This window comes from Hypanus sabinus, chromosome 9 (assembly GCF_030144855.1).
Source record: "Hypanus sabinus isolate sHypSab1 chromosome 9, sHypSab1.hap1, whole genome shotgun sequence".
Lineage (NCBI taxonomy): Eukaryota > Metazoa > Chordata > Chondrichthyes > Myliobatiformes > Dasyatidae > Hypanus > Hypanus sabinus.
Genome location: NC_082714.1, coordinates 67,401,522 through 67,428,649, shown reverse-complemented (window position 1 = coordinate 67,428,649; position 27,128 = coordinate 67,401,522). Strand labels below are relative to the sequence as shown.

The window sequence follows — 27,128 nt, the reverse complement described above, 5'->3', positions numbered from 1 at the left end:
CACCCGGTCCCAAAAGCAGCAAGCAAGATAATGGAAGGTTGGCAAGAAAACTAGTGGAAATTTTATGCACTACGCATCTTTATTAGTTTACTTGAAAAGTAGGATTTAATCCAGCTTTCAACTCCCTCAGTGCCTGGAAGCTTCCTTACTGTTACTGTAAACAATTGTAGATATAGGGAACAAATAAGGTTCAAATTGCTAGCTCCATTTTTTTGAGAATGTGAATGTATGGTTCTAGTCTGTTGGCAGGACTAACTGTTGATTGATGCTCTCATCATTGTCATTTAGAAGCATGACAGGTAACAATACTGCTCTAGAATTGACATTTCCTTTAGCAAATTGCTTAGATAGTAGAGTTTCACTGGAGTGTATTTAAGGTGGAGATAATTAAGCATTTGAAAGATTGAGGATTGTGGGGAATTGGCACTAAAGAAAAGTTGAGGCTAACATACAATAGAACAGGCTTGATTATACTGACAAGCAGTGCAGACTTGAGAGCAGTAACCTCCTGCTCCTTGCTTCATGTGTTCTTTCCCAATGACCCTGATATGTTACGTATTCCAGTTTGAAATGTTAAACATGAAGAAAAAGTAATAAATATAAAAGTTACGAGTTGGAGAGCATTTTGATTGAAGCAGTTCTCCCTTTGTTGTGAAACAAATGAGTTGTTAGGAAAAAAAATTAAGTTGCACACCATATTTACTTTTATATAACATCTTCTTGCATTAAGAAGGGATAGAGGTGATCTAAAGGATGTCGTTTTTCTTTTAACCGGTATTTTAAAGATTTTCCATGCATTATCTTATTCATGTGTGGATTTGTTGTTAATAGCTATCTTCTTTTGTAACTTAGGCAAATTGGGTGGCAGCTACCTATCTGCAATTAACATGGCATTGAGTGCAGTAAACCTTGCTGAATGTGCTGGAAATGCCATCTCCGTTGCTACCATGGCAGAGATATATGTGGCAGCAGCGATTCGCGTTAAAATCAGTCTGCACAGGAGACTCCATTTCCTGACTGTAAGTAACATCAAGATATTCGTGTGTTCCCTAATACTGTTTGTTGAGGATAGTGAATTGGCTGGTCTGTGCCACACCCTGTCATAAATAAAACAAATCAATCACAGTTTTTGGTTTTTTGTCGATGTTTGCAAAAAATGCATTCTGTGTGTGTGTATACATGCATGCACTTGGGATGCAGCAAATTTCTCCCTCTATTAATGTTAGTATCCTCTGCATTCTCTTCCTTTATTGTTCATATGCAAGTTTTAGCAGATTTGAAGCCTCTCCACCATGAAACTTTTAACTCTGCTAAAACTTGCATATGAACAATAAAGGAAGAAAATGCAGAAGATACTCAGCAGGCCAGACAACATTAGTGGAGGGAGAAAGAGTCGAAGTTTCAAGCTGATGAGTTTTCAACCTTATTAAATCAGTTAGTAACTCAGGAAAAAAAGGAAGTAGATAAATCAAAGGACAAGTCTGATGGGGTGAAGACCAGCAGAATCTGTAGGCTAAAGGAGGGTTAATTACAAAAGATTTATCTGGAGGAATGTAATTAGAAGGTGAGTAAGGACAGGCGATCAAGAAAGAAAACACGAGGAAATCTGAAGATGCTGGAAACTCAAGCAAAACACACAAAATGCTGGTGGAACACAGCAGGCCAGGCAGCATCTATAGGAAGAAGCACTGTCGATGTTTTGGGCTGGGACCCTTCGTTAGGACTAACTGAAAGAAAAGATAGTAAGAAATTTGAGTGGGAGGGGGAAATGCGAAATGATAGGAAAAGACTGGGGGGGGGTGAAGCTAAGAGCTGGAAAGGTGATTGGCGAAAGGGATACAGAGCTGGAGAAGGGAAAGGATCATGGGATAGGAGACCCAGGGAGAAAGAAAGGTGGGGGGGATCACCAGAGGGAGATGGAGACCAGGCAGAGTGATGGGCAGAGAGAGAGGGGAAAAAAGAGGAGGGAGGAGAAAACTAAATATATCAGGGATGGGTTAAGAAGGAGAGGAGGGGCATTAACGGAAGTCAATGTTCATGCCATCAGGTTGGAGGCTACCCAGCCGGAATATAAGGTGTTGTTCCTCCAACCTGTGTGGCTTCATCGTGACAGTAGAGGAGGCCATGGATAGACATATCAGAATGGGAATGGGATGTGGAATTAAAATGTGTAGCCACTGGGAGATCCTGCTTTCTCTGGTGTTCAGTGAAACGGTCTCCCAGTCTGTGTCGAGTCTCACCAATATACAAAAGGCCACACCGGGAGCACCAGACGCAGTATACCACACCAGCTGACTCACAGGTGAAGTGTCGCCTCACCTGGAAGGACTGTCTGGGGCCCTGAATGGTGGTGAGGGAGGAAGTGTAAGGGCAGGTGTAGCACTTGTTCTGCTTACAAGGATATGTGCCAGGAGGGAGATCGGTGGGATAGAATGGGGGGAACGAATGGACAAGGGAGTCTGGTAGGGAGCGATCCCTGCAGAAAGCAGAAAGGGAGGGGGGAGGGAAAGATGTGCTTGGTAGTGGGATCTCATTGGAGGTGGCGGAAGTTACAGAGAATTATACATTGGACCCGGAGGCTGGTGGAGTGGTAGGCGAGGACGAGGGGAACCCTATCCCGAGTGGGGTGGCGGGCGAATGGGGTGAGGGCAGATGTGCGGGAAATGGGAGAGATGTGTTTGAGAGCAGAGTTAATGGTGGAAGAAGGGAAGCCCCTTTGTTTAAAAAAGGAAGACATCTCCTTCGTCCTGGAATGAAAAGCCTCATCCTGAGAGCAAATGCGGCGGAGATGGAGGAATTGTGAGAAGGGGATAGCATTTTTGCAAGAGACGGGTGGGAACAGGAATAGTCCAGGCAGCTGTGAGAGTCTGTAGGCTTATAGTAGATATCAGTAGATAAGCTGTCTCCAGAGATGGAGACAGAAAGATCAAGAAAGGGGAGGGAGGTGTCAGAAATGGACCAGGTAAATTTGAGTGCAGAGTAAAAGTTGGAGGCAAAGTTAATGAAGTCAACGAGCTCAGCATGTGTGCAGGAAGCAGCGCCAATGCAGTCGTCGATGTAGCGAAGGAAAAGAGGGGACAGATACCTGTATAGACTTGGAACATGGACTGTTCCACAAAGCCAACAAAAAGGCAGGCACAGATGGGACCCATATGGGTCCCCATGGCTACACCCTTGGTTTGGAGGAAGTGGGAGGAGCCAAAGGAGAAATTATTGAGAATAAGAACCAATTCTGCTAGACGGAGTAGAGTGGTGGTAGAGGGGAATTGGTTAAGTGGAATCCAAAAAGACGTGGAGAGCTTTGAGCCCTTCCTGGTTGGGGGTGGAGGTATATAGGGACTGGACATTCATGGTGAAAATAAGGCAGTGGGGGCCAGGGAACTTCAAATGATTGGAAAAATTCAAAGCATGAGAAGTGTCACGAACATTGGTGGGAAGGGATTGAACAAGGGGGGATAAAACAGTGTCGAGGTATGCAGAAATGAGTTCGGTGGGGCAGGAGCAAGCTGAGACAATGGTTCTACCTGGACAGGCAAGAAAAACACATTGTTGGAATTGTGGATCTGTTTTTTTTTCTTTTTGTTTTTATTTCAGATTTACAGCATCTATAGATTTTTTGCTTTATGAGCGTTAACTAATTGACATGGAGTTCTGGTTTGGGATGATGCAAACCCCATGATTTATTGCACTGCTGTCACCTTTCAGTTGAAGTTCATTTTTTTTAATCCATTTTTGCTGTTCAACCGTGCTTGCATATGGAGGTCCATATGCCATTTAACACCAAATTTAAAAAAACATTGGACCAGGTCTCGTATATAAGCATTTTTTTTTGCCTCCTCATAAGCTTCTTATTATAAACAAATTTGGATATATCAGATTCAGTTCACTCCTCTGCACCACTACCATTAATTACAAACAGTTGAAGCCCAAGCACTGATCTTCATAGCATCTTTCTAGTTACACCATGTCATCCAAAGGTGATTTCTATTCTTTCTACTCCCTGTATATCTGTTAATCAATTCTGTATTATTCCATTCCTCTTTCCCTGCCTCTTTTTTTCCAACTTGACTTCCCCTTTTAAACAGTTGAGAACTATGATTAGTTAACTCAATTTCCTCAGTATTGCTAATCTATTAGAATCTATTATTAAGGACATAGGAGCAGACAACTCAAATGTTTCTATATTTAGTCGGGAAAATGCTTGAAGCTGTCATTAAAGAAGAAACATTTAGTAAGAAGTGGTTCCATTAGACGGACACAGCATGGATTCAGAAAGGGCAGGTTCTGTTTGACAAACTTACTGGAGTTCTTTGAGGACATAATGAGTTCAGTGGATAGAGGGGAACAGGTGGATGCCATATACTTGGAATTCCAGAAAGCATTCAATAAGGTGCCACACAAGAGACTTATAAATAAGATACAGATGCATGGAGTCAGAGGAAATGTATTGGCATGGATAGTGGATTGGTTAACCTGTAGAAGGCAGAGAATTTGTATAAATGGGTGTTTCTCCGGTTGGCAGTTGATGGTAAATAGGGTGCATAGGGGTCAGTGCTGGGCCCGCAGCTGTTTACCATTTACATTGATGATTTGGAAGAGGGGACTGAGTGTAGCGTAGCAAAATTTGCTAATGATACCAAACAGATTGGAAAAGCAAATTGTACAGAGGATGTGGAGAGTCTGCAGAGGCATATAGGTAGGTTAAGTGAGTGGGCCAGGGTCTGGCAGATGAAATACAATGTTGGTAAATGCAAGATCATCCACTTTGGAAGGAATAATAGAAGAGCAGATTATTATTTAAATGGTGCAAGATTGCACCATGCTGTTGTGTAGAGGGACTTGGGAGTGCTTGTTCATGAATCGCAAAAAGTTGGCTTACAACAGGTTATCAAGAAGGCAAATTGAATGTTGGTCTTCATTGCTAGAGGGATTGAATTCAGGAGCAGGGAGGTCATGCTGCAACTATACGGGTACTGGTGAGGCCGCACCTGGAGAACTGTGTGCAGTTCTTGTTTCCATACTTGAGGAAGGACATACTGGCTTTGGAGGCAGTGCAGAGGAGGTTCACCCAGTTGATTCCAGAGATGAAGGGGTTAACTTATGAAGAGAGATTGAGTTGCCTGGGACTATACTCTCTGGAATTCAGAAGAATGAGAGGAGATCTTATAGAAACATACAAAATTTTGAAAGGGATAAATAAGATAGAAGTAGGAAAGTTGTTTCCATTGGTAGGTGAGACTAGAACTAGGAGACATTGCCTCAAGATTCAGGGGAGAAGATTTAGGACGGAGATGGGGAGAAATAGTTTTTCCCAGAGAGTGATGAATCTGTGGAATTCTCTGCCTAGGGAAGCAGTTGAGGTTTCTTCACTAAATACATTTAAAGTACAGTTAGATAGACTTTTAAATAGTAGGGGAATTAAGGGTTATGGGGAAAAGACAGGTAGATGGAACTGAGTTTACTGACAGATCAGCCATGATTTTATTGAATGGCGGGGCAGGCTCGATGGGCCAGATGGCCTACTCCTGTTCCTATTTCTTATGTACTTATGTTCTAACTCTTCTAACAGAACCTGCTGTCCACCACTGCCCAAGTTCTTGTTTCCCATTTATGGAAAGTAAATTCAAATGATAGCAGATTAATTGAGCTTTCTGGTTGTCTCAAAGAGTGGATCATCCCTCCATAACTTCAATTGGCTATCTGTGCTTTGCTGTTCCTGTCCAGTGGACGGAGGTAGAGTGCACTTGAAAGCTCTTGTTTTATTCAGATTAATAGTTTTGCTTCCTATCTTATGATACTTCCACACAAGAAGCACAAAAGTATGGTTAGATCTATTTTGATCCTTTTGTTGTATGTCATTGTATCAGGTGAGCAGTCATTTCTCCCATAAACCCACTGATTGTTGTTGAGTGCCAGATGTGCTCCCTACAGAGAGCACCTCTAGACTTGTGCTACTGCTATCACTTGTTAACTATTTCAGTGTTGCAAAAAGACCATTGAAGCTGTCTGTCCATTTCAGCTTTCTCACAATGCAGATACCTATAATGTGATTTTTCTATTAATCTTTGGAACTTGGGAATTATCAAGACAACTCTGCAACAAGTGGCTCAACAGTGAAGTATTTTAGTAAATAATCCCATGTGCCAGCAAATTAGTTAAAGAAATAATATTTGAAAGATTCTAGTCTTATATTCTCTTAGTTTATAATATTTGGACACAAATGTAATGAAATATATTGGGTTCATGAAAGTTTCTCGTATAATTTTTTTTTAAATGTTCCTGCTGAAAGCATTATATACTGGGGTATATTTTCTTAAGGACACAATAATTTAAAATGACAAGTGGCTGGAAGCTAGCAAGTTTGTCTGATATGGAAGCACTTAAGGTCAAAACAATGTCTGTTTAACACATTGAGAGAAATGTTTATAATTGCACTTACTTCTAACTGCGGTAACTTTGAGGTGGGGTTGAGGGTAGGGACTGATGATCTTCATGTAAACAACCATATCACAGCCTAAGCCTGCCTTATTTGGATGGTTATCAGGAACAGGAATCCTATACTACTGCTTGATAAAGATGAGCTAACTCAGGATAGTGTAACACAACATTTTATTAAACACTTGTTTTATTAGTTAATTTGGTTTTGATTTTCCTCAGTATTTACTTTTGCTTGCAGCGAATCTTCCTGAGCAGCGCCAGACAGATCTGTCTGTCGCAGAGTGGAACCATACCGCCCGCGATGAAATGGCTGTGCCACCCTCAGGGCCATAGATTCTTTGTTGATGAGGACTGGACTGTCAAAAGCACTCATAAAGACAGCATTTATAGTGTTACTGGAAACCCAGGTAACAGTTCATTTATTGGCAGAAGAGAGTTTGGTGTAATACTGGTACTCATGATAATAGAGGGAACATGATGACACCCAGGCACTTTATTTTTTTTTCAGTTGCTACTCTCTGGGTTTTCTCCCATTTCTTCCTTCTCTGAAAATCCTGCTTCGTGTTTGGTTAAAGTTGAATGGGCACAGCAGTTTTCTATCAGCTCACCTTAGAATGTGGGCACATGGAAGAATGTATTTTCTCTTCATCTGATCAGAATTGAGTAGCTGGTTATCGCTGCTGTAGCTTTTAAGCAAGGGCTCCACAGGGTCCACGGATCCCTCAGTTAATGGTCTGTATCCATGGCATAAAAAAAGGTGGGAATCCCTTAAAGTATAAGACTTTTGAGCCTTATGGCTTCATTGGCCAATTCTGTAATTCAATAATATCCTAAATGATCCTCTGTATTGCCTCTTTCCCATCTGTTTCCTGGATCCTTTCATTCTCTTACAGTCACAGTCCTGATGAGTCAAATGCCAAAACATCAGGAATACCGAACAGTTGGATAATATTGGATTTTTACCACATTATATTTAATATAGCACCTTAACTAATCATTCAATGCATCTGCATATATTTGCATCCCCTTTTCTAACTTGCTTTCTTATCCAGCTTTGTATCATCAACAAACTTGCACAAAGTACGTTCAGATGCTTTATCTGAGTTGGTTTTATCAATTTTTTATCAATTGTAAATCACTGCCATCTGAGCACTGATTCTACTAATACTGTATATAGTAGCACTAACCACGCAAATTGACTCTAATCTACAGGAAAATAAATAAGTGTCAAACAAATACTGGTGGCAGAGGGTGAGGGCAGTTTAGGATGGATGCTGAAAGATTTGGCTCACAACTGTAAGTATTTGCTTGACGTACCAGCCAGGTTTTGCTACAGTGATGCAGACTCTTCTTCTCTTCCTAGTTGATCCATTGGCTCAGGTAACTCAAGCTTTCCGAGAACACTTGCTGGAAAAGGCATTATATTGCATTGCTAGACCGGAGAACGGCAAGCCAGTGACTGGAGAGGGAGGGTGAGTACAGTCACTAGAGATGCTGTATCTGTTGGGATGGTACACTGTTACATGCTGTCTGAAGAAGGGATGTATAAAGGAAAGTATGTGGAAAGTCTCTTTTAAGATTTTTCAACATACACGTCAATGGTTTGGCAGAGGGATGAGAAATGGAGTGAGAAGGCTGAGAATGGGGTAGTTGGTTTCCAAACAAGCAGAGTGTAAGAGACTGCTAGCAAAGGTAGGCTGTTGGTGGGGTCAACAGAATGAGTTGCAATGTAAAAAAACAAGATTGAAAAGAGTGATGAATACAGGACTGAAGGTGGTATATTTGAATGCACACAGTATACTGAACAAAGTAGATGAACTAGTAGCATAGTTACAAATTGGCATGGATGATGCTGTGGGCATCACTGAGTCACGGCTGAATGAAAATTACAGCTGGAAGCATAGCATTCAAGGATACACACTGTATTGAAAGGGCAGGCAGGTAGGCAGAGAGGGTTTGTGTGGCTGTGTTGGTAAAAAATAAAATCAAATCCTTAGAAAGAAGTGACAGGATCCTAAGGTGTAGAATTGTTGTGGGTAGAGCTATGAAACTGCAAGGGTAAAAAGACCCTGTTACAGATCTCCAAACAGTAGCAAAGATGTGGACTACAAATTGCAAGGGGAGATAGAAAATGCATGTCAAAAGGGTAATGCTACGATAGTCATGGGGAATTCAATACAGCAATATCAGGTTGGTAGGGGATCCCAAGATCCCAATTTAGAGGAGCTCATGGTTGAGCCCACTAGGGGTCAGCTATTCTGGATTGGGTTTTGTGCAATGAACCAGAATTGATTAAAGAGCTTAAGATAAAGGAATCCTTGGGGGCAAAAGTGTTCATAATATGATAGAATTCACCCTGCAATTTGAGAAGGAGAAGCTAAAGTCAGATGTATCAGTATTACAGTGGAGTAGACGGAATCCAGAGGCATGAGAGGCATTTTAACCAAAATTGAGTGGAAGGTGAAAACAAGCATGCATGACGGTAAAGCAGTAATGGCTGGAGTTTCTGGGAGCAATTCAGAAGGTGCACAATAGAATCATCCCAAAGAAGAGGTATTCTAAAGGCAGGATGACAGAACCACGCCTGACAAAAGAAGTCAGAGCCAAAGAGAGGGCATATAATGGAGCAAAAATTAGTGGGAAGTTAAAGTCTTTACAGCCAACAGAAGGCATCCAAAAAAAGTCATAAAGAAGGAAAAGGTAAGTGAGCCAGTAATATTAAAGAGGATGCCAGAACTTTCTTCAGGTAGGTAAAGTGTAAAAGAGAGGCGAGAGTGGATATTGGACTGTTGAAAAATGATGCTGGAGAAGTAGCAATGAGGGACAGGGAAATGGCAGATGAACTGAATCAGAATTTTGCATCAGTCTTCACTGTGAAAGACAGTAGTGGTATGTTGGAAGTTTGAGAGTGTCAGGAGGCAGAAGTGAGTGAAGTTGCCATTACTATGGAGATGGTGCTTGGGAAATTGAAAAGTGAAGGTAGATAAATTACCTGGACCAAATAGTCTAGACCCAGGGTTCTGAAAGCAGTGGCTGAAGAGTTCGTGGAGACATTGGTAATGATCTTTCAAGAATCACTAGATTCTAGCATAGTTTCTGAAGACTGGAAAATTGCAGATGTCACTCCCCTCTTCAAGAAGGGAGAGAGGCAGAGAAAGAAAATTATATCCCAGTTAGTCTGACCTCATTGTTTGGGAAGATATTGGAGTCAATTGTTAAGGATGTGGCTCTAGGGTACTTGAAGGCACATGATAAAAAGGGCTGAAATCTGGAGAGTTTCCCCAAGTGAAAATCTTGCCTGACACACGTTTTATAATTCCTTGAAGAAATAACAAGCAGGAGGCCACACGTGAGGGTGCTTAATATATTAAGAACCATGGTATTACAGGAAAGATTCTAGCATTGGTAGAGATTTGGCTTATTGGCAGGAGGCAGAGTGGGAATAAAGGAAGCCTTTACTGGTTGGCTGCCCATGACTGGGGTGTTCAACAGCAGTGTTAGGACCGCTGCTTTTACATTATATATCAGTGACTTGATGATTTGTGGCCAAGTATGCAGACAATATAAAGACAGGTGAAGGGGCAGGTAGTGCTGAGAAAGCAGAGAGGCTGCAGAAGGACTTAGAAAACTGAGCAAAGAAGTGGCACATGGAATACAGTGTCAGGAAGTGTTTGGTCATGCACTTTGGTAGTAGAAATAAAAATATGGACTATTTTCTAAATGGAGGGGTTCAAAAATAATCAGAATCAGATTGAATATCACCAGCATATGTTGTGAAATGTGTTATCTTTGCAGCAGCAGTACAATGCAATACATATGTAGTGTTCTCGCACAGGTGTAAAAACTCTGAATTAAACACAAAGTATAAACCGGAGTCAATGAGGCGCGATCCCAGTAAGATTAACCATTTACTGTTTACTCTTCCACATTAATGTATGGTGAAAGGGCATTGCTTCTATGGTGTTTCTAGTGTGTAGAAAGAAAACTTTTCTCGCACTGATCCTGTACACACAAGCCCCCTCCTTCCTGTTTCTCCAAACTGGTATTTTCCCACAGGACGCAGCGAAACCGGGTGTGACGTCATCGCATGCCGCAATATATCACAGACAACAAATTTATTATCAACAACCTTAACTTTAACTAGAAAACAATTACAAACAAATTAATAAAGCGAATGCCTTAAGGGCAACACACTCCCCACCTGACCTTTGTGAGGTCACTATGAACATAATACAAACTTCAGTCTCTAAATCAGTCCTTAGGTAGAAGTAGAACGACTCCTGCAACTGGCCTTTGATAAGTTTTCACATCACCTTGGTCAGAAGTTTTCAGCTCAACCTTCCTGACATGTCCATCCCTATCAGGGAATGTGGCAGTGGTTCTGGCCATTGGCCAGCAGTTGCAGGTGATCTGCTTGTCCCTGAGCAGGACTAAATCTGCAAATTGAAGATTCCTGCGAGGTTCTGTCCACTTCTGTCTGTGTTGCAACAAAAGTAGATATTCATGTCTCCAACGAGACCAGAACTGATTTGCGAGAGCCTGAACCTGTCTCCATTGCTTTGTGTACAAATCCTTATCTGAGAAGTCCCCAGGTGGAGGGGGAACTCCTGCCTTCTGCGTAAGGAGCACTAGTGGCGAGAGTATGAAGGGGCTTTCCGGGTCAGAAGAGACAGGTAGGAGTGGTCATGCATTTATAATGGCTGTGACCTCTGCCATTAGTGTGCACAGTACTTCGTGGGTCAGTCAGGTGCGTTGCTGCAGAAACATTGAATCAAGGATCCTTCTGGCAATAACTATCATCCACTCCCATGAGCCTCCCAAGTGAGAGGCGTGTGGTGTATTGAACTCCCAGTTGCATCCCTGCTTACTGAGGTACCTTTGCACCGTCTTGTCCATCCCGAGCTCCTTGGACGCTCCAACAAAGTTCATGCCGCAATCAGACCTTAACTGTTTTGCAGGGCCTCTTAGCGCAAAGAAGTGCCTGAGAGCATTAATGCAGCTGGATGTATCCAAAGATTCGATGACTTAAATGTGTACCGCTTTTGAACTTGTGCAGCTAAACATGATGGCCCACTGTTTGCTCTCTGCTTGTCCTCCTCTGGTGCGTCCAGTGGTGATAGTCCACGGACCAAATAAATCGAGCCCTACATATGTAAAAGGAGGGCAGGCTTCAAGGCGTTCCGGTGGGAGGTCCGCCATACATTGAGCTTCCATCTTCCCTCTCAGTTTCTTGCAGGTTACACATCTGTGAAGTACTGAATTGATCAGTGTTTTACCTCCCAAGATCCACAGTCCCGCTGCCCTGATTGCTCCTTCCGTCAGGTGACGGCCCTAATGCCTTACCTGTTCATGGTGATGGCGAGTAAGCAGTAAGGACACATGGCTATCTTTGGGCAGGATTACTGGGCTCTTTTCTGCAGCTGAAAGGCAAGAGTGTATTAGCCAGCCTCCAATGCAAATGAGATAGTTCTTCAGGATCGGGTTGAGTTTCCTCAAAGGGCTGTCCTTTGGTATTGATTTATTAACTTGGAGGGCCGAAAACTCCCTTGCAAAAGCTGCTGTTTGAGTTGCTTTAAGGATGACTTTGTTTGTCTGGGCCAATTCGTCCGCAGTGTACCTACGTGGGATATGAAGCTATTTTAGATCTTGAAGTGAATCTCTCCAAGCATCCCGTCTGTTTAGCTTGTCTTCTGGTAGAGGAGTATCCCAGTTGGAGAGCTCAGAGGTAAGTTCTCTGAGAAGGGCTCTTCCCTGGATCGTAACTGGTGCCAGTAGACCCAAGGGATCGAAAACACTGTTGACAGTGGAGAGAACTCCACGGCGGGTGAATAGCTTGATCACGGTCGGCACGGAGAATGTGAATGTGTCAGTTGTAATCTCCCAAAGGAGGCCCAAACTCCTTTGTGTGAGTATGGTTTCTCCATCTAAATCTAGGTCTTTGATTGCTGGAGCACAGTCATCGTGTGGAAAGGCCTCCATTAGATAGATAGATACTTTATTCATCCCCAAGGGGAAATTCAACATTTTTCCAGTGTCCCATACACTTATTACAAAACTAATTACAAATACAGTATTTAACTCAGTATAAATATGATATGCATCTAAAATCACCCTCCCAAAAAGCATTAATAAATAGCTTTTAAAAAGCTCTTAAATAGTTTACTAAAGTGCATTGAGTGTCAACTTAAGCTCAGTCCTAACCCCGGCACTTTAACATGTCTTGCCCCTGGTGGTTGAATTGTAGAGCCAAATGGCATTGGGGAGTAATGATCTCTTCATCCTGTCTGAAGAGCACTGCATTGACAGCAACCTGCCGCTGAAGCTGCTTCTCTGTCTCTGGATGGTGCTGTGCAAAGGATGTTCAGGGTTTTCCATGATTGACCATAGCCTACTCAGTGCCCTCCGCTCTGCCACTGATGTCATACTGTCCAGTTCTGTGCCCACAACAGAGCCCACCTTCCTTACCAGCTTATTAAGACGTGAGGCGTCCCTCTTCTTAATGCTGCCTCCCCAACACGCCACCACAAAGAAGAGGGCGCTCTCCACAACTGACCGATAGAGCATCTTCATCATCTCACTACAAACATTGAATGACGCCAGCCTTCTGAGGAAGTACGGTCGACTCTGTGCCTTCCTGCACCGGGCATCTGTGTTGGCAGTCCAGTCTAGCTTCTCGTCTAACTGCACTCCCAGATACTTGTAGGTCTTATCCTGCTCCACACATTCTCCATTAATGATCACTGGCTCCATATGAGGCCTAGATCTCCTAAAGTCCACCACCATCTCGTTGGTCTTGGTGATATTGAGACGCAGGTAGTTTGAGTTGCACCATATCACAAAGTCCTGTATCAGTTTCCTATACTCTTCCTCCTGACCATTCTTGACACACCCCACAATGGCCGTGTCATCAGCGAACTTCTGCACATGGCAGGACTCCGAGTTATATTGGAAGTCTGATGTGTACAGGGTGAACAGGACCGGAGAAAGCACGGTCCCCTGCGGCGCTCCTGTGCTGCTGACCCCCGTGTCAGACCTACAGTCTCCCAACCGCACATACTGAGGTCTGTCTGTCAAGTAGTCCGTTATCCAAGCCACCATGTGTGAGTCTACTCCCATCTCCGTTAGTTTGTGCCTTAAGATCCTGGGCTGGATGGTGTTAAAGGCACTAGAGTAGTCCAGGAATGTAATCCTCACAGCACGACTGACCCTGTCCAGGTGAGAGAGGGATTTGTGCAGCAAGTACGTGATAGCATCCTCCACTCCCACCTTCTCCTGATACGCAAACTGAAGAGGATCCCAACATTACTGCCTGACAGTTTGATGCCAACTTGTGCAAGTGGAGGTTTGACTCAGCAAGCGAGGCTTGTGTACGTCGGAGCAGATCGATCGCTTTGTCTTCTTTCTGTAGCGATATCAAGCCATCATCGACATAAAAGTGCCTTTCTACAAACTTAAAGGTGTCATCGCCGTGCTCCTGTGCGCCCTCTCTGATGGCTCTTCGCAGCCCATAGATGGCCACGGCAGGTGATGGACTATTGCCAAAAACGTGGACTTTCATCCGGTACTCAATGACTTCCTTGTTAATGTCATTGTCCTTGTACCATAAGAAACGGAGGAAATTGCGATAGACTTCCTGTACTAAGAAGCAATGGAACATCTGCTGAATGTCTGCTAAGATTATGACCTTCTCCTTCCGGAAGCGCAGCAGTACCCTGAGAAGGGTATTGTTGAGGTCGGGGCCTGTGAGGAGCACGTCATTAAGGAAGATACTAGCGCACTGAGCACTAGAGTCAAAGACCGCCCTGATTTGATCGGGCTGCTGTGGTGGTAAACACCAAACGTTAGGAGGTACCAGCACTCCTCGCCTTCCCTCAGTGGCGGTGCTACTTCAGCATGTCCATTAGCGAAGATCTCCATGAATGCTACGTATTGTTGCTGCATCTCAGGTTTCCTTTTCGGGATTTTTTGCAAAGATGTGAACCGCTTGACTGCCTGCTCTTTGTTTGGCAAGCGCAGGCATGGTTCTCTGAAAGGTAGTGGGGTGACCCAGTTATTTGCTTCATCTCTGAAGATGGTATCCATTATTTTTAAGAAGATGGCGTCTTGTGCTGATGGAGCAAGTTTATTATCATGCTCAGTTTGAGCGAAGACTGACTGTCCCAGTGTCTTGTCAATTACTTTAGTACACTTGTTAAAGCCCTGTCGTGCTTCCTTGATACAGATGAAGCTTGTGCAGGGTTGAAAAATTGAATGGAGGCCACTCTCTAGCACATTGGTCTTGAGTGTGTTAACTGTCGGTTTGTGTACGTTGCCAAGGCACACCTCCTATCACCACCCAGCCCAGATCCAGGCGTTGGGCAAAGGGGGTGTTGTGTGGTCCATTGACCTGCTGCCTGACCTTGTGCACCTGGAGAACGTCTCTTCCTAGTAGCAGGAGTATTTCTGCTTTTGGAGCCAGTTCTGGGATGTGCTTAAAGATGTGGCTGGTGTAGCACTGCACTTGGCGTCAGGATCTCGGTGCGGTTATTCAAAATTTCATTACACTCTATAAGAGCAGAGGGAGACAGATGACAACTTTACCATCCAGCAACACAAGCTGGAAGCCTTCTGCCTTCCTTCCATATCTTTCTACGCTGCCTGAGCAAGTTCTAATGTAGTATGGGAACTGATTACTCTCTACCTTAAACAAATCAAAGAACTCTGGTCTGACTAGTGAGTGATTGCTCTGGTCATCCAGAATTACATAGGCTTTGATGGCCTTGTCTTTGGCTCCCGTAAGGTACACCTTAGTGAGGCAGATCTTTGAACAAGAACGGCTTGACTGACCTTGACCGCAAACTTCTGTGCAGCTCGAGCTGACAACAGTTGTCTTGGAGTGAGCCTCTCCCTCCCCGCCGTCCTCTTGTGAGAGTGAAGGAACTTTGTCAGTTTGTGGTAATGGGCCGGGATGCATGGCCCCATCGTGATTAGTGCTATTACATTCCAAGCACTTCACAGGGATTGTACACTCTCTAGCAAGGTGAGAGGTTGAGGAACAGCATTTAAAACATATTCTTTTCTCCTTGAGAAGGGCCATCCTCTTGTCAAGGGGTTTTTTCCTAAACGTTCTGCATTTTTTGAGGGGGTGGGGTTTGTTGTGCAATGGACAATTCTTGCTAGGGTCGTTGTTGGTTGGAGAGACTTCAGTTTTACACACTGAAACAGGTTTATTGATGTTAAAATTATTCGAAGTGGTTTTGACTGGCTTGGTGTGAATTGTACTGCTACCTTGACTCATGAAGCTAGGGTCGTTTTGATTCTTTGCCTCCTTGCACACAAACCTAGTGAAATACTCAAAGGGAGGAAATCGACCACCGTTCTTTTCCTTCTACTCTGAGCCAACAGACACCCACCTTTCCTGCAGCCCAAATGGAAGTTTGTCCACGGTTGGTCTAATTCCGTATGAAGTATCTAAATATGACAGGCCAGTTAAATAGCCATCTTCTTTAGCGCCTTCAATCTCCATGAGTAGATCTCCGAGCTCTCTTAACTTAGTGTGGTCTTTGGCTGACACCTTAGGAAAATTTTCCAGGCGTCGAAATAGTGCCATTTCAATCATTTCAGGGGCCGCATAGCACTCCCAAAGACTCTTTCATGCTTTGCGTAAGGCTAGCTTGGGGTTGTTGATGTACACTGAACGTATGTGTCTCACCTGTTCACATGATTCTTTTCCCAGCCATTTTGTCATAAAATCCAACTCCTGGGTTGCTCCGAGCTGGACTCCATGGATAGCGTTGGCGAATGAGGAGTACCATGCACGGTAATTTTCAGGCTTATCATCAAGCTGGTATAGTCCTAGAGTGACGAGATCTTGTCGTGCTAAATACTGTGCCATGGGTTCAACTGCAAGTGGAATGCTGGCTGGGGGAATATGTCAGCGGGTATATGACTGAGGGTGTACATTTGTTATGGGATTTGCTGTTCTGAATTCAGCCTTTGCCTCTTCTCTCACCAAATCTGGTAAGTTTGGTGTCGAGAAGTATTTGTCATCAGCCCTTTCATTCTTGAATTTGTCGCGAAGTTGCAAGGGTAAATTGTCTTCCTCAGATGGATGTGATGCAATTAAACTTCTCTTTGACTCCTCATGAAATGGGACGTTAACAAATAAGTATGGAGAGGAGGAACGACTCTTCAAGACCATTTGAGATCGGACGTAGTCGCTTGTGCGTTCCAATCTGGTCCTTTCTGAAGTAGATTTTACTTCTTCCAGAACATGGATTTCTTCAGCATTTTCTAATATCTCTGCTTCCACCATGGCAGCTTCGGCCTCTCGGTGTAGCGTCAGCACATCTAACTCTGCTTCTGTCCTTACCCTTTCCAACTGGTTTTCGGCTTCTCTGGCAGCCTTTTCCATTTTCAGTTTTGCTACCTGTTCAGCGTATGACACTTGCGCCTTAGCTGTTTCTGCTTTAGCTCTTGCTTGGGCAGTTTTATTTGTTGATGCCCTACTGCTCCTGACGCTTAATGGCAACGACTTGACGCTGGATCGCGATGCCATTGTAGCACTTGAAACACCTGGTAATGCCGCCTTTTCACTGTAGTATTCTTGCACAGGTGTAAAAACTCTGAATTAAACACGAAGTATAAACCGGAGTCAATGAGGTGCGATCACAGTACTGTTCACTCTTCCACATTAACGTATGGTGAAAAGGTGTTGCTTCTATGATGTTTCTAGTGCGTAGAAACATTTTCTCACGCTGATCCTGTACACACAAGCCCCCACCTTCCCGTTTCTCCAAACCGGTATTTTCCCACAGGACGCAGCGAAACCGGGTGTGATGTCATCGCATGCCGCAATATTATCACAGACAACAAATTTATTATCAACAACCTTAACTTTAACTAGAAAACAATTACAAATGAATTACTAAAGCGAAAATATAATGAACTAAACGAATGCCTTAAGGGCAACAGCATAATAATATAAAAAATGTGAATTATATTAAATATATATTTGCATGTGTGTGTCCCGTGTGTGTGTGAAATTAAATAAGTATTGTTAAAGTAAAAAAAAGTAGTGAGGAAATGTTCAAGAGTTCAATGTCCATTCAGAAATTGGATGGCAGAGGGAAAGAAGCTGTTCTTGAATTGTTGAGGTGCAAAGAGACTTTATAAGACACTGGTGAGGTCTCACATGGAGTATTTGTGAGCAGTTTTGGGCTAATGTTGGAGAGGATTCAAAGGAGGTTCAGGAAAATGATTCTGGGATTGAAAGGCATATAAAGAGCGTTTGATGGCTCAGACCTGTATTCACTATAATTCAGAAGAATGGGGGGGTGGAGTTTTATTGAAACCTATGGAATGCTGAAAGGCCTCAATAGAGTGGATGTGGAAAATTTATTTCCTTTATTGTCTCAGACAAGGGGATGTGGCCTCAGAATAGAGGGGTGTCCATTTAAAACACAGATGAGGAGGAATTTCTTTAGCCAAAGAGTGGTGAACCTATAGAATTTATTGCCACAGGCAAATCATTGGGTATACTTAAGGGAGGTTGATAGGTTCTTGATTGGTCAGGGCATGAACAGTTATGGGAACAGTGGAGGCCAATTCTCTGGATGCTTTCAAGGAGGAGCTAGATAGGTATCTTATGGATAGGGGAATCAAGGGATATAAGGACAAGGCAGGGATAGGGGAATCAAGGGATATGGGGACAAGGCAGGGATAGGGGAATCAAGGGATATGGGGACAAGGCAGGAACCGGGTATTGATGGTAGATGATCAGCCATGATCTCAAAATGGCGGTGCATGCTCGAAGGGCCAAATGGTCTACTTATATTGGGGCTGAGAGGAAAATAGATCAGCCATGATGAAACGACAGAGCAGACTCATTGGGCCAAATGACCTAATTCTGCTCCTATATCTAATGGTCTTATTTCTTAGATTTAGAAAGATGACCATTAGTTCTAGTTAAATTATCTATCAGTGTGTGTAGACAGGGCTCAAATGTGAAGAATTCATATATTGGGAGGGAGCTGCTAATTTTGTTGGAACTGTTTCCACATAATTCAGTGCATTGGTGTATCAGTTGAGGTTTACATGCAGTATTGGTGAGAGGCTGGGCTTGTTTGGTTGATTGTAGGGGTATAAAGACCAGCTCTGGTCTACTTTTCTATCATGGTGAGATCAATGAATACAGCAGCAGTATCAGGAAAGGGTCAGACCTTTCAAACCCAGCTTTATGTTGAGTATGTTGGTGTTAAACCTTGGGGAGTTCTGCTTTCAGAGCTTGTATTAAGGTACCATGTGGTTTATTTGTTACTCAGTCCAGGGTATAGTAGAGGAAAAGAGTATTGAAGGGAACTGTGCATTGTTTTGATTCCTGGCATTTTTCATTTATTATAGTATCTGATTTTCTGTATTATAGAAATTCAGCTATTAAGTCTATTATGCAATAATTAAGCAATCTTGCAAATGTATTAAATTGTGATCTTGGAGAATGTTACAGATACCTATTCTCCTTTTACTGATTTTCTGTTGCAGAGAGTTCTCAGATGCTCTTGAGTATTTACAGCTGCTGAATAGTTGTTCCGACGCTGCTGCTGTCACCACACAAACCTTTGCTATTGGCTCGAGTATGGCGACTGTCACCGGTCAGACCCTGTTTATTCTTAATGCACTTCTTAGCTATTGTATCACTCAGATTAGGATTTCATTTATTCCACTGTTGCAAATCAGGATAGAAATATGGAGTTAATGTTTAAGATCAGTGATATTTCTAATTAAACATTTGCTTTTTAAATTTGGATCTAACCCTGACTAGACAGTTTTTCATCTGAGAACCATATTTACTGTAAGCTCTTGGCCTCTATCCCAGCTGTCAAGCTCAGTACTCATTGTTGATGTGATCTGCAGTTACGCTTCATCCTTCACTGCATTTGATGATGTAATTTATTCACAGATTACAAACCACAATAATCCTTGAATTCAAACCCAGGCCCAGATCTCTTTTCCCTTTACTTTTTCCTGATTATATTTCTCCCAAACTTTACACTTACCTTTGGACACCTCTCCCTACGCACATACATTATGGTCTTGGTTCATCAGACCTCTTCTGCGTGTCAGTGAATTCCATGTCCAAAATGCTATGGCTGTGGAATAGGGTGACACAGTGTTGTGGCAGATAGTGCTTCCATGGCACTCGCTAATGTCCAGGATTTGATCCCGACCTTTGGCAGCAAGTGTGCTGTTAGCACTTTCTGCCTTTGACAGTGTGGTTTTCCCCCTGGCTACTCAAGTTCCCTCTCGTATCTTCATCACATACCTGTAGGTTAATTCACTGCTGCAAATTACCGCTAGTGTAGGTGGTTGGCAGGAGAATTCAGTGTAGTTCATGAACATGTGACCGCGAATAAACGTAAAGATTAGTAAACGTAAAGGTTTGTCACTTGTATGTTGAAACATACAATGAAATACATGTTTGTGTCAAATCAGTGAAGTTTGTGCTTAGCAGCCTGGAAGTGTTGCCACCAACATAGCATTCCCAGAACTCAGTGACCCTAATCTGTACACCTTTGGAATGTGGGAGAAACTGGAGCGCCCACCGAAAACCTATGCAATCACGGGGAGAGTGTACAGACTCCTTACAGACAGCTCAGGAATTGAACCCCAATTGTTGATCGCCGGCTGGCACTTGTAAAGCAAGGCGCCAACTGCTGTGCTGCTGTGCCGATAGCTGAAAATGAATGGGGAAATGGGATTGCATAGACTCAGTGGGCTGAACAACTTCCTTTAACTCTGAAAAATAATGTGTTGATCCTTTCCAGTTTTGTTTTTGTAGTTATTCCTTTGGTGGAGAGTGTTCACACCAGACAGTGAATTCATTGTTCAAAGGTCCTGGTCCAACTGGCCCCATCTGCTTGGCTTCATGGTTTCCAGATTTATTCATCACAATCTGCCGGGTGGTTCCACCTCTTAACCCATATCCTCACTTCCTAAACCTGCAGTATTTTATCCACTAAGGACAGTTCTGACGAAACCTAGTTGACCAGTTACACCACTTCTGTTCTCCCCGCCAGACAGGCCACCTATTTCCAGTACTTTGTGTTTTTATTCTAGGTTTCCGGTATATGCAGGATTTTGCTCGTGTATTAGGACATTTAATTTGTAACAGTGCCAGTGATCTCTTCGGCTTTGCCAAGAAGCTGTGCTTTATCTGTGATCCCTGACTGTCAGTGTGAGAGGCTGTTTGATCCTTGGTGATAACAATCACTACTCCTGATGTCTTCTTTGACGAGCAGGAGATGCATGTCAAGTCAGAACATGGATGGCAGTCATTGCTTCCGTGAGATCTCACAATTCTGCACAAGCTGTAATAAATCTTTCACCTTCCCATATGTATGATTTTTATGCTTTTTACTATTTTATGCATAGGTACTGATCCAGTAGCAAAGTGGTGGGCTTCCATGATTGTTGTTGCCATCAACTGGTTGCATGGTGATGGCGAGGCAGCAGAGCGTCTGTATCCTGTGGTGGAGTGCATGCCAAAGCTTCTGCACGCAACTGAGTAAGTGCTATTGCCCAGATTCACTCCAGAGAACTTCTTCTGTAACATATGCATTGAACCATGTTATTTTAACCAAGAGTATTGTAAGGTAAGCAACACTGATAAATTGGGAATTCAAGAGGCTACAGACGCTGGAATCTGGGGCAACAATCTGGTGGAACGGCATCTGAGGGAGGAAAGGAATTGACAATGTTTCAGGTTGATACGAGAAGTTCTTAACCAAAAAAAATGACAGTTCCTTTATTTGCACAGGTGCCTGTCGACATGCAGAGTTCTTCCAGCAGATTGTTTATTGCTTTTAATCTGATTTTTGAATAATGGCTCCAATACTGTAAGGTCTAGTATTAGTGCACACGTGTGATGCCAAAGCCACGAACTCAAATAAGTGCATAAGCACACACTTACATACACATACCCATGCACATGTGCGTGCGCTTAAATTTATAATCTTATGTTAACATTTCATCTAGTGCTGGAGTTGAAGTGTTAATGTTGGGATTGTTTAATTTTCTCACATTGAGCTGAGGTTTTTGGGAAGCAGTGGGGAAGGCCACTGGGGATTTCCCTCAAGTTTTCTGTTCAGAATATGATCAGATTTCTAGATGACTGATCACTGTGCAGAGGGACATCAAGATCTTGTTTCTGCTTTGTTTATTCACAGGACATGGGTGTGTTTAATAAGGCCAGCATTTACTTCCTCTGCCTAACACTTGCCTTGGTGTGGGTGCAACATTAATCCATTAAGTTAATTCCTGGTATGATCTGAGGAAAGGTTGGTTATACAACAGGCAGATTGGGTTATACAAATTCACCATAACTTGCAAATCACTACCCATATATTTGAGGTACGCAATAATTTTTTCTCAGTGTAGTGGAGGAGGAAGGGTGGGGAGTAAATAAAAAATAATACTGTATACTTTTTGTTAACTCTCATTTTCTTTTTGCTGCATGCCATTATTATAGAAAACCTCAAAAAGAACCATTTTCTAGGAACAGCCATCACCAACCCCCACAGCCCCGGCAATATGGAGGTATTTAGCCTGTATTTAGAAGAATGATGGGTTTTCCCAATTGGATTAACAGAATTTTGTCAGACATTTGCAGGCTAAATGCCAAGTGATCTCCTCTTTCAGCTGGGGAGAATCCTTAGAATTCCCTACTTCACAGGGCTGTGTATGTTCAAGATTGAGATTAATTATTAATTGTTTCTGGACACGAAGAATATGGGGATGTTGAAGCACAGATACGAGCCAAAAATCAGTCGGTCTTATTTAACAAAGAAGAGGACTTGAGCTATGAGCCCCATTGCAGCATCTGTTTCTTAGCTTTTAATTGTTCATCCATTAAATCGGTGGTATAAAGCCTTCGTGGACATCAGCATTCTTTGTGGTACTTGTGCTGTGCTAGGAAGTTCTCAGATTTTATCCAGGAATTGCAATGGTTGTCTAGTCAAAACAAAAGGGTAGTTTGCTATTGCCTTGCACCTGTTGCCCTTATCCTTCTGATGGCCCAAGAGTACATCCTGGCAGAAAAAAAACCCTTGGTGAATTGTAGTGCATTTTTTTAGGTGGCAGATAATAAAGCAAATGGAACAGTGAGATTCTTGAAAATTAATGAAAGCAAAGCAGTAAATGTGGTTTATACAAGAGTGATTGATAAGTTTGTGGCCTAAGGTAAAATGAGTCAATTTTAGGAAACCTAGCACACTTATTTTTCAACATAGTTTCCTCCTACATTTACACACTTATGAGATGAGTTATACAGCTCTCATTACATGCACATGCAGGTTAACTCTGAGTGATTAGGCAGAAAGTTTGAAGTTAATAACTCATCTCCTTCTACCTTAGGTCACAAACTTATCAATCACCCCTCCTGTGGACACTTGCTGGAGGTCCAAGATCCGTATGCTCCACAACCACTGGACTAAGTGTGTAAATGTAGGAGGGGACTATGTTGAAAAATAAATGTGCTAGGTTTTCTAAAATTGACTCCTTCTACCTTAGGCCACGAACTTATCAATCACCCCTCATATTAAAATCACTAAGAATTTTGTCAAGGTCCCATATGGTAGGCAGTTCCAGGTTAAAGCACAAGAGATCTGAGCCATGTTGGGAAACTAGAATTTTGCCTTCATTTACCTGGTATCCTCGAGAAAAATAACTACTGAGGTCCTTTTACATAAAAAATTAGAGCAAAAATGAAACACGGGGTGAAATAATAGCTAGTGGGAATGAAAGATCTTTAATTGGAAACATTTCCCATTTAACAGTTCCCATCAGGTTAGTTATGGAGTTTGAATCTTGTTCAAGATAGAGAGTTAAGCATTTGAGGATTTAATCTGTACATTTTTTGTGGACTACTCACACCAGATGGAAAGGTAAATGAAATGCAGTTTCCAACAGTTTATTCGCATTAGTGATTGTTTTGCCACCTCACCTGATTTTTAAATGCTCACTTCTTGCAGGAGCCAGTTGCCAAGAGCAGCGCTGTTCGCATTCAAAGCTGCGCGTGCCATTTTGGGGAAGCAGGATGGCAGCCAGATGAGCCTCTTGCACTGTGAAAAGGCCAGTGGGTACCTGAGGGACAGTCTCAATATGGCATCCTCCACCAGCAACAGTATTGATAAGGTATGGAGAGAAGGGAACCTCTGGCTGCTAACATGTGTCAGATGGATGAGTACAGTAAAATTGGAACAACTGCTGATCCCACTACCGATGCTGTCCATTATGATGAACAGAATAGTTACCATTGAAGTCGGAGAAACCTTGATGTTTGCTCCCCATATATCCTACGAGAAATGAGATGTACTCATTAGCTCTATCTCTAATTAAGCCATTTGACTCAAAAATTCAGAATGACCTCCTTAAAAGTGAATAAATAGTTAACATTTTTCTTTTTCATGTTTTATTTGTGTGTGTGGGGGGGGGGGGGGGGTGGGAATGTACTTTTATTCCTAAATTGCAAAAGCTGCTGGCTGGATGGCTGCCAAGTGGTATCAGAGACTGCTCAAGTGTGACTCAGCCTTGTAATCTTCCCTGCTCCCTACTGCGAGGCGTTGCAGCCTGTGCTCATCACCTTTCAATTCAGGTCTTTAAACAGCTTGCATTTGGTTTTAAGAGGTGAATGCTTTTATTGTGTTGATGAGTTTAGAGAGGAAAGTGTTAAAAGAGTGTTTAATGGGGGAGGAAACACTTGCAGAATAAAGTACTTGAGCCCTAATATCCTGTACTTGTTTTAGAAACAGAAAACCTACAGCACAATACAGACCCTTCAGCCCACAAAGCTGTGCTAAACATGTCCTTACATTAGAAATTAACTAAGGTTACCCATAGGCCTCTATTTTTCTAAGCTCCCTGTACCTATCCAGGAGTCTCTTAAAAGACCCTATTGTATCCACCTTCACCACCGTCGCTGGCAGCCCATTCCACACACTCACCACTCTCTGCGTTTTTAAAAAAAAATCTTACCCCTGACCTCTCCTCTGTACCTACTTCCAAGCACCCTAAAACTGTGCCCTCTCATGCTAGCCATCTCAGCTCTGGGAAAAAGCCTCTGACTATCCACATGATCAGTGCCTCTCATCTTGTACACCTCTATCAGGTCACCTCTCATCCTCCTTCGCTCCAAGGAAAAAAGGCCACGTTCACTCAACCTATTTTCATAAAAGACATGATCCCCCAATCCAGGCAACATCCTTGTAAATCTCCTTTGCACTCTTTCTATGGTTTCCACATCCTTCCTGTAGTGAGGCGACCAGAACTGAACACAGTACTCCAAGTGGGGTCTGACCAGGGTCCTATGTAGCTGCAACATTACCTCTTGGCTCTTAAACTCAATCCCATGATTGGTGAAGGCCAATGCACTGTATGCCTTCTTAATCACAGAGTCAACTGGCACAGCAGCTTTGAGTGTCCTAAGGACTCGGACCCCAAGAGCCCTCTGATCCTCAATTCTGCCAAGAGTCTTACCATTAATACTATATTCTGCCTTCATACTTGACCTACCAAAAGGAACCAGCTCACACTTATCTGGGTTGAACTGCATCTGCCACTTTTCAGCCTAGTTTTGCACCCTATCAATGTCCAGCTGTAACCTCTGACAGCCCTCTATACTATCCACAACACCCCCAACCTTTGTGTCTTTAGCAAATTTACTAACCCATCCCTTCACTTCCTCATCCAGGTCACTTATAAAAATCTCAATGAGTAGGGGTTCCAGAACAGATTCCTGAGGCACTCCACTGGTAACCGACCTCCTTGCAGAACATGACCCATCTACAACCACTTTTTGCTTTTTGTGGATCCACAAAGCAATGTCCCCTTGGATCACATGCCTCCTTACTTTCTCAATAAGCCTTGCATAGGGTGCCTGATCAAATGCCTTGCTGAAATCGATATACACTGCTGTACCTTCATCAATATGCTTAGTCACATCCTCAAAAAATTCAGTTAGGCTTGTAAGGCACAACCTGCCTTTCACAAAGCCATGCTGACTATTCTTAATCATATTATGCCTCTCCAAATGTTCATAAATCCTGCCTCTCAAGATCTTCTCCATCAACTTACCAACCACTGAAGTGAGACTCACTGGTCTATAATTTCCTGAGCTATCTCTACTCAGTTTCCTGAATAAGGGAACAACATGTGCAACCTTGCAGTCCTCTAGAACCTTTCCCGTCCCCATTGATGATGCAAAGATCATCGCCAGAGGCTCAGCAATCTCCTCCCTCGCCTCCCACAGTAGCCTGGAGTACATTTCGTCTGGTCCTGGTGATTTATCCAATTTTATTTCAAATTTTCAAATATGTTTTCTCCGGTTGATTAAAATCCAGTTTTTTTTATAAAGAGATTGAAGGAGGGAAATGAATTGATGGTGAGGATGTGGTATGAAATCAAATCTCAGCTCAAGGTGTCAGCGAGGAAGCAGGAATTATTGCTCTGTGCTACTTATGAATGAGTCTGGCAAGTCTTGTCCCTTTGAAAACCCCCAGGATTCCAGTACTCCATAGTTCAGTCTGGGGCATCTGTCATCCCATGCCATTTTGAACATATATAGAATAGTACAGCACAGTACAGGCCCTTCCGCCCACATGTTGTGCCGACCCTTAAACCCTGCCTCCCATATAACCCCCCACCTTAAATTCCTCCATATACTTGTCTAGTAGTCTCTTAAACTTCACTAGTGTATCTGCCTCCACCACTGATTCAGGCAGTGCATTCCACGCACCAACCACTCTCTGAGTGAAAAACCTTCCTCTAATATACCCCTTGAACTTCCCACCCCTTACCTTAAAGCTATGTCCTCTTGTATTGAGCAGTGGGGAAGAGGCGCTGGCTGTCCACTCTGTCTATTCCTCTTAATATCTTGTATACCTCTGTCATGTCTCCTCTCGTCCTCCTCTCCAAAGAGTAAAGCCCTGCTCCCTTAATTGAATTGAATTGAATGATCTTTATTGTCATTGTACATAGGTACAATGAAACTCTGTTTGGCTTCCTCTCAGGCATTCAAACAAAGCGGTTGATAAAAACAATACAGTAATAGAAAAACAGTATTAAATACATAAGTAGCAGAAAATAAGTTGCAGCAGCACCAGAATATCACAGTAATGCGCAAAGTGCCATTAGTGCAAGTATTTCAGTCTTTGTGTGTGCTCACAGTTTCAGTCATTGTTCTGTGGGAGTGGAGTGATGGAGGCCACAGCTCTGGGCTATAAGCTGCTCCTCAGTCTATTTGTTCTGGCTTTTAGTGTCCTTTTGCTGGATGGCAGCGGGTCAAACGGGTGTGTAGTGTCTCTGGTTATGTTGATTGCTTTCCTCCTGAGTCTGCTGGAATAGATGGTGTCCAGTCCTGGGAGCTCCATCCTGACAATTCACTGGGCCGCCTTCACCACACGATGCAGGTCTTGTTGCTCAGCGGCTGTGCAGCTAGCATACCACACTGTGGCGCTGTTGGTCACGATGTTTTCAATTGTGCTCCTGTAGAAGTTAAGCAACAGCTTTTGTATGAGTTTGACCTGTTTCAGCTTTCTGAGGAAGAATCGTCTTTGTTGTGCCTTTTTTACAAGCAGCGAGGTGTTGGTGATCCATGTCAGCTGTTCTGACAACATAACCCCAAGGAACTTTAGGTTTTCCACACTTTCCACTACCTT

General features: G+C 43.0%; 1 protein-coding gene across 4 annotated transcripts in view; it reads left to right on the top strand.

Annotated features, from left to right (window-relative positions):
- Positions 1 to 27,128, top strand: part of srebf1 (sterol regulatory element binding transcription factor 1) — an 87,293-nt gene that overhangs the window by 41,748 nt on the left and 18,417 nt on the right. For 3 of the 4 annotated variants that reach the window (XM_059979832.1, XM_059979834.1, XM_059979835.1), the window contains 7 exons: positions 853 to 1,019; positions 6,677 to 6,845; positions 7,802 to 7,910; positions 16,154 to 16,237; positions 18,958 to 19,067; positions 20,848 to 20,980; positions 23,445 to 23,607. In XM_059979832.1, coding sequence (XP_059835815.1) covers positions 853 to 1,019; positions 6,677 to 6,845; positions 7,802 to 7,910; positions 16,154 to 16,237; positions 18,958 to 19,067; positions 20,848 to 20,980; positions 23,445 to 23,607 — 935 coding nt within the window. The remainder of the gene's footprint in view (positions 1 to 852; positions 1,020 to 6,676; positions 6,846 to 7,801; positions 7,911 to 16,153; positions 16,238 to 18,957; positions 19,068 to 20,847; positions 20,981 to 23,444; positions 23,608 to 27,128) is intronic. The other variant, XM_059979833.1, reaches the window with a different exon arrangement.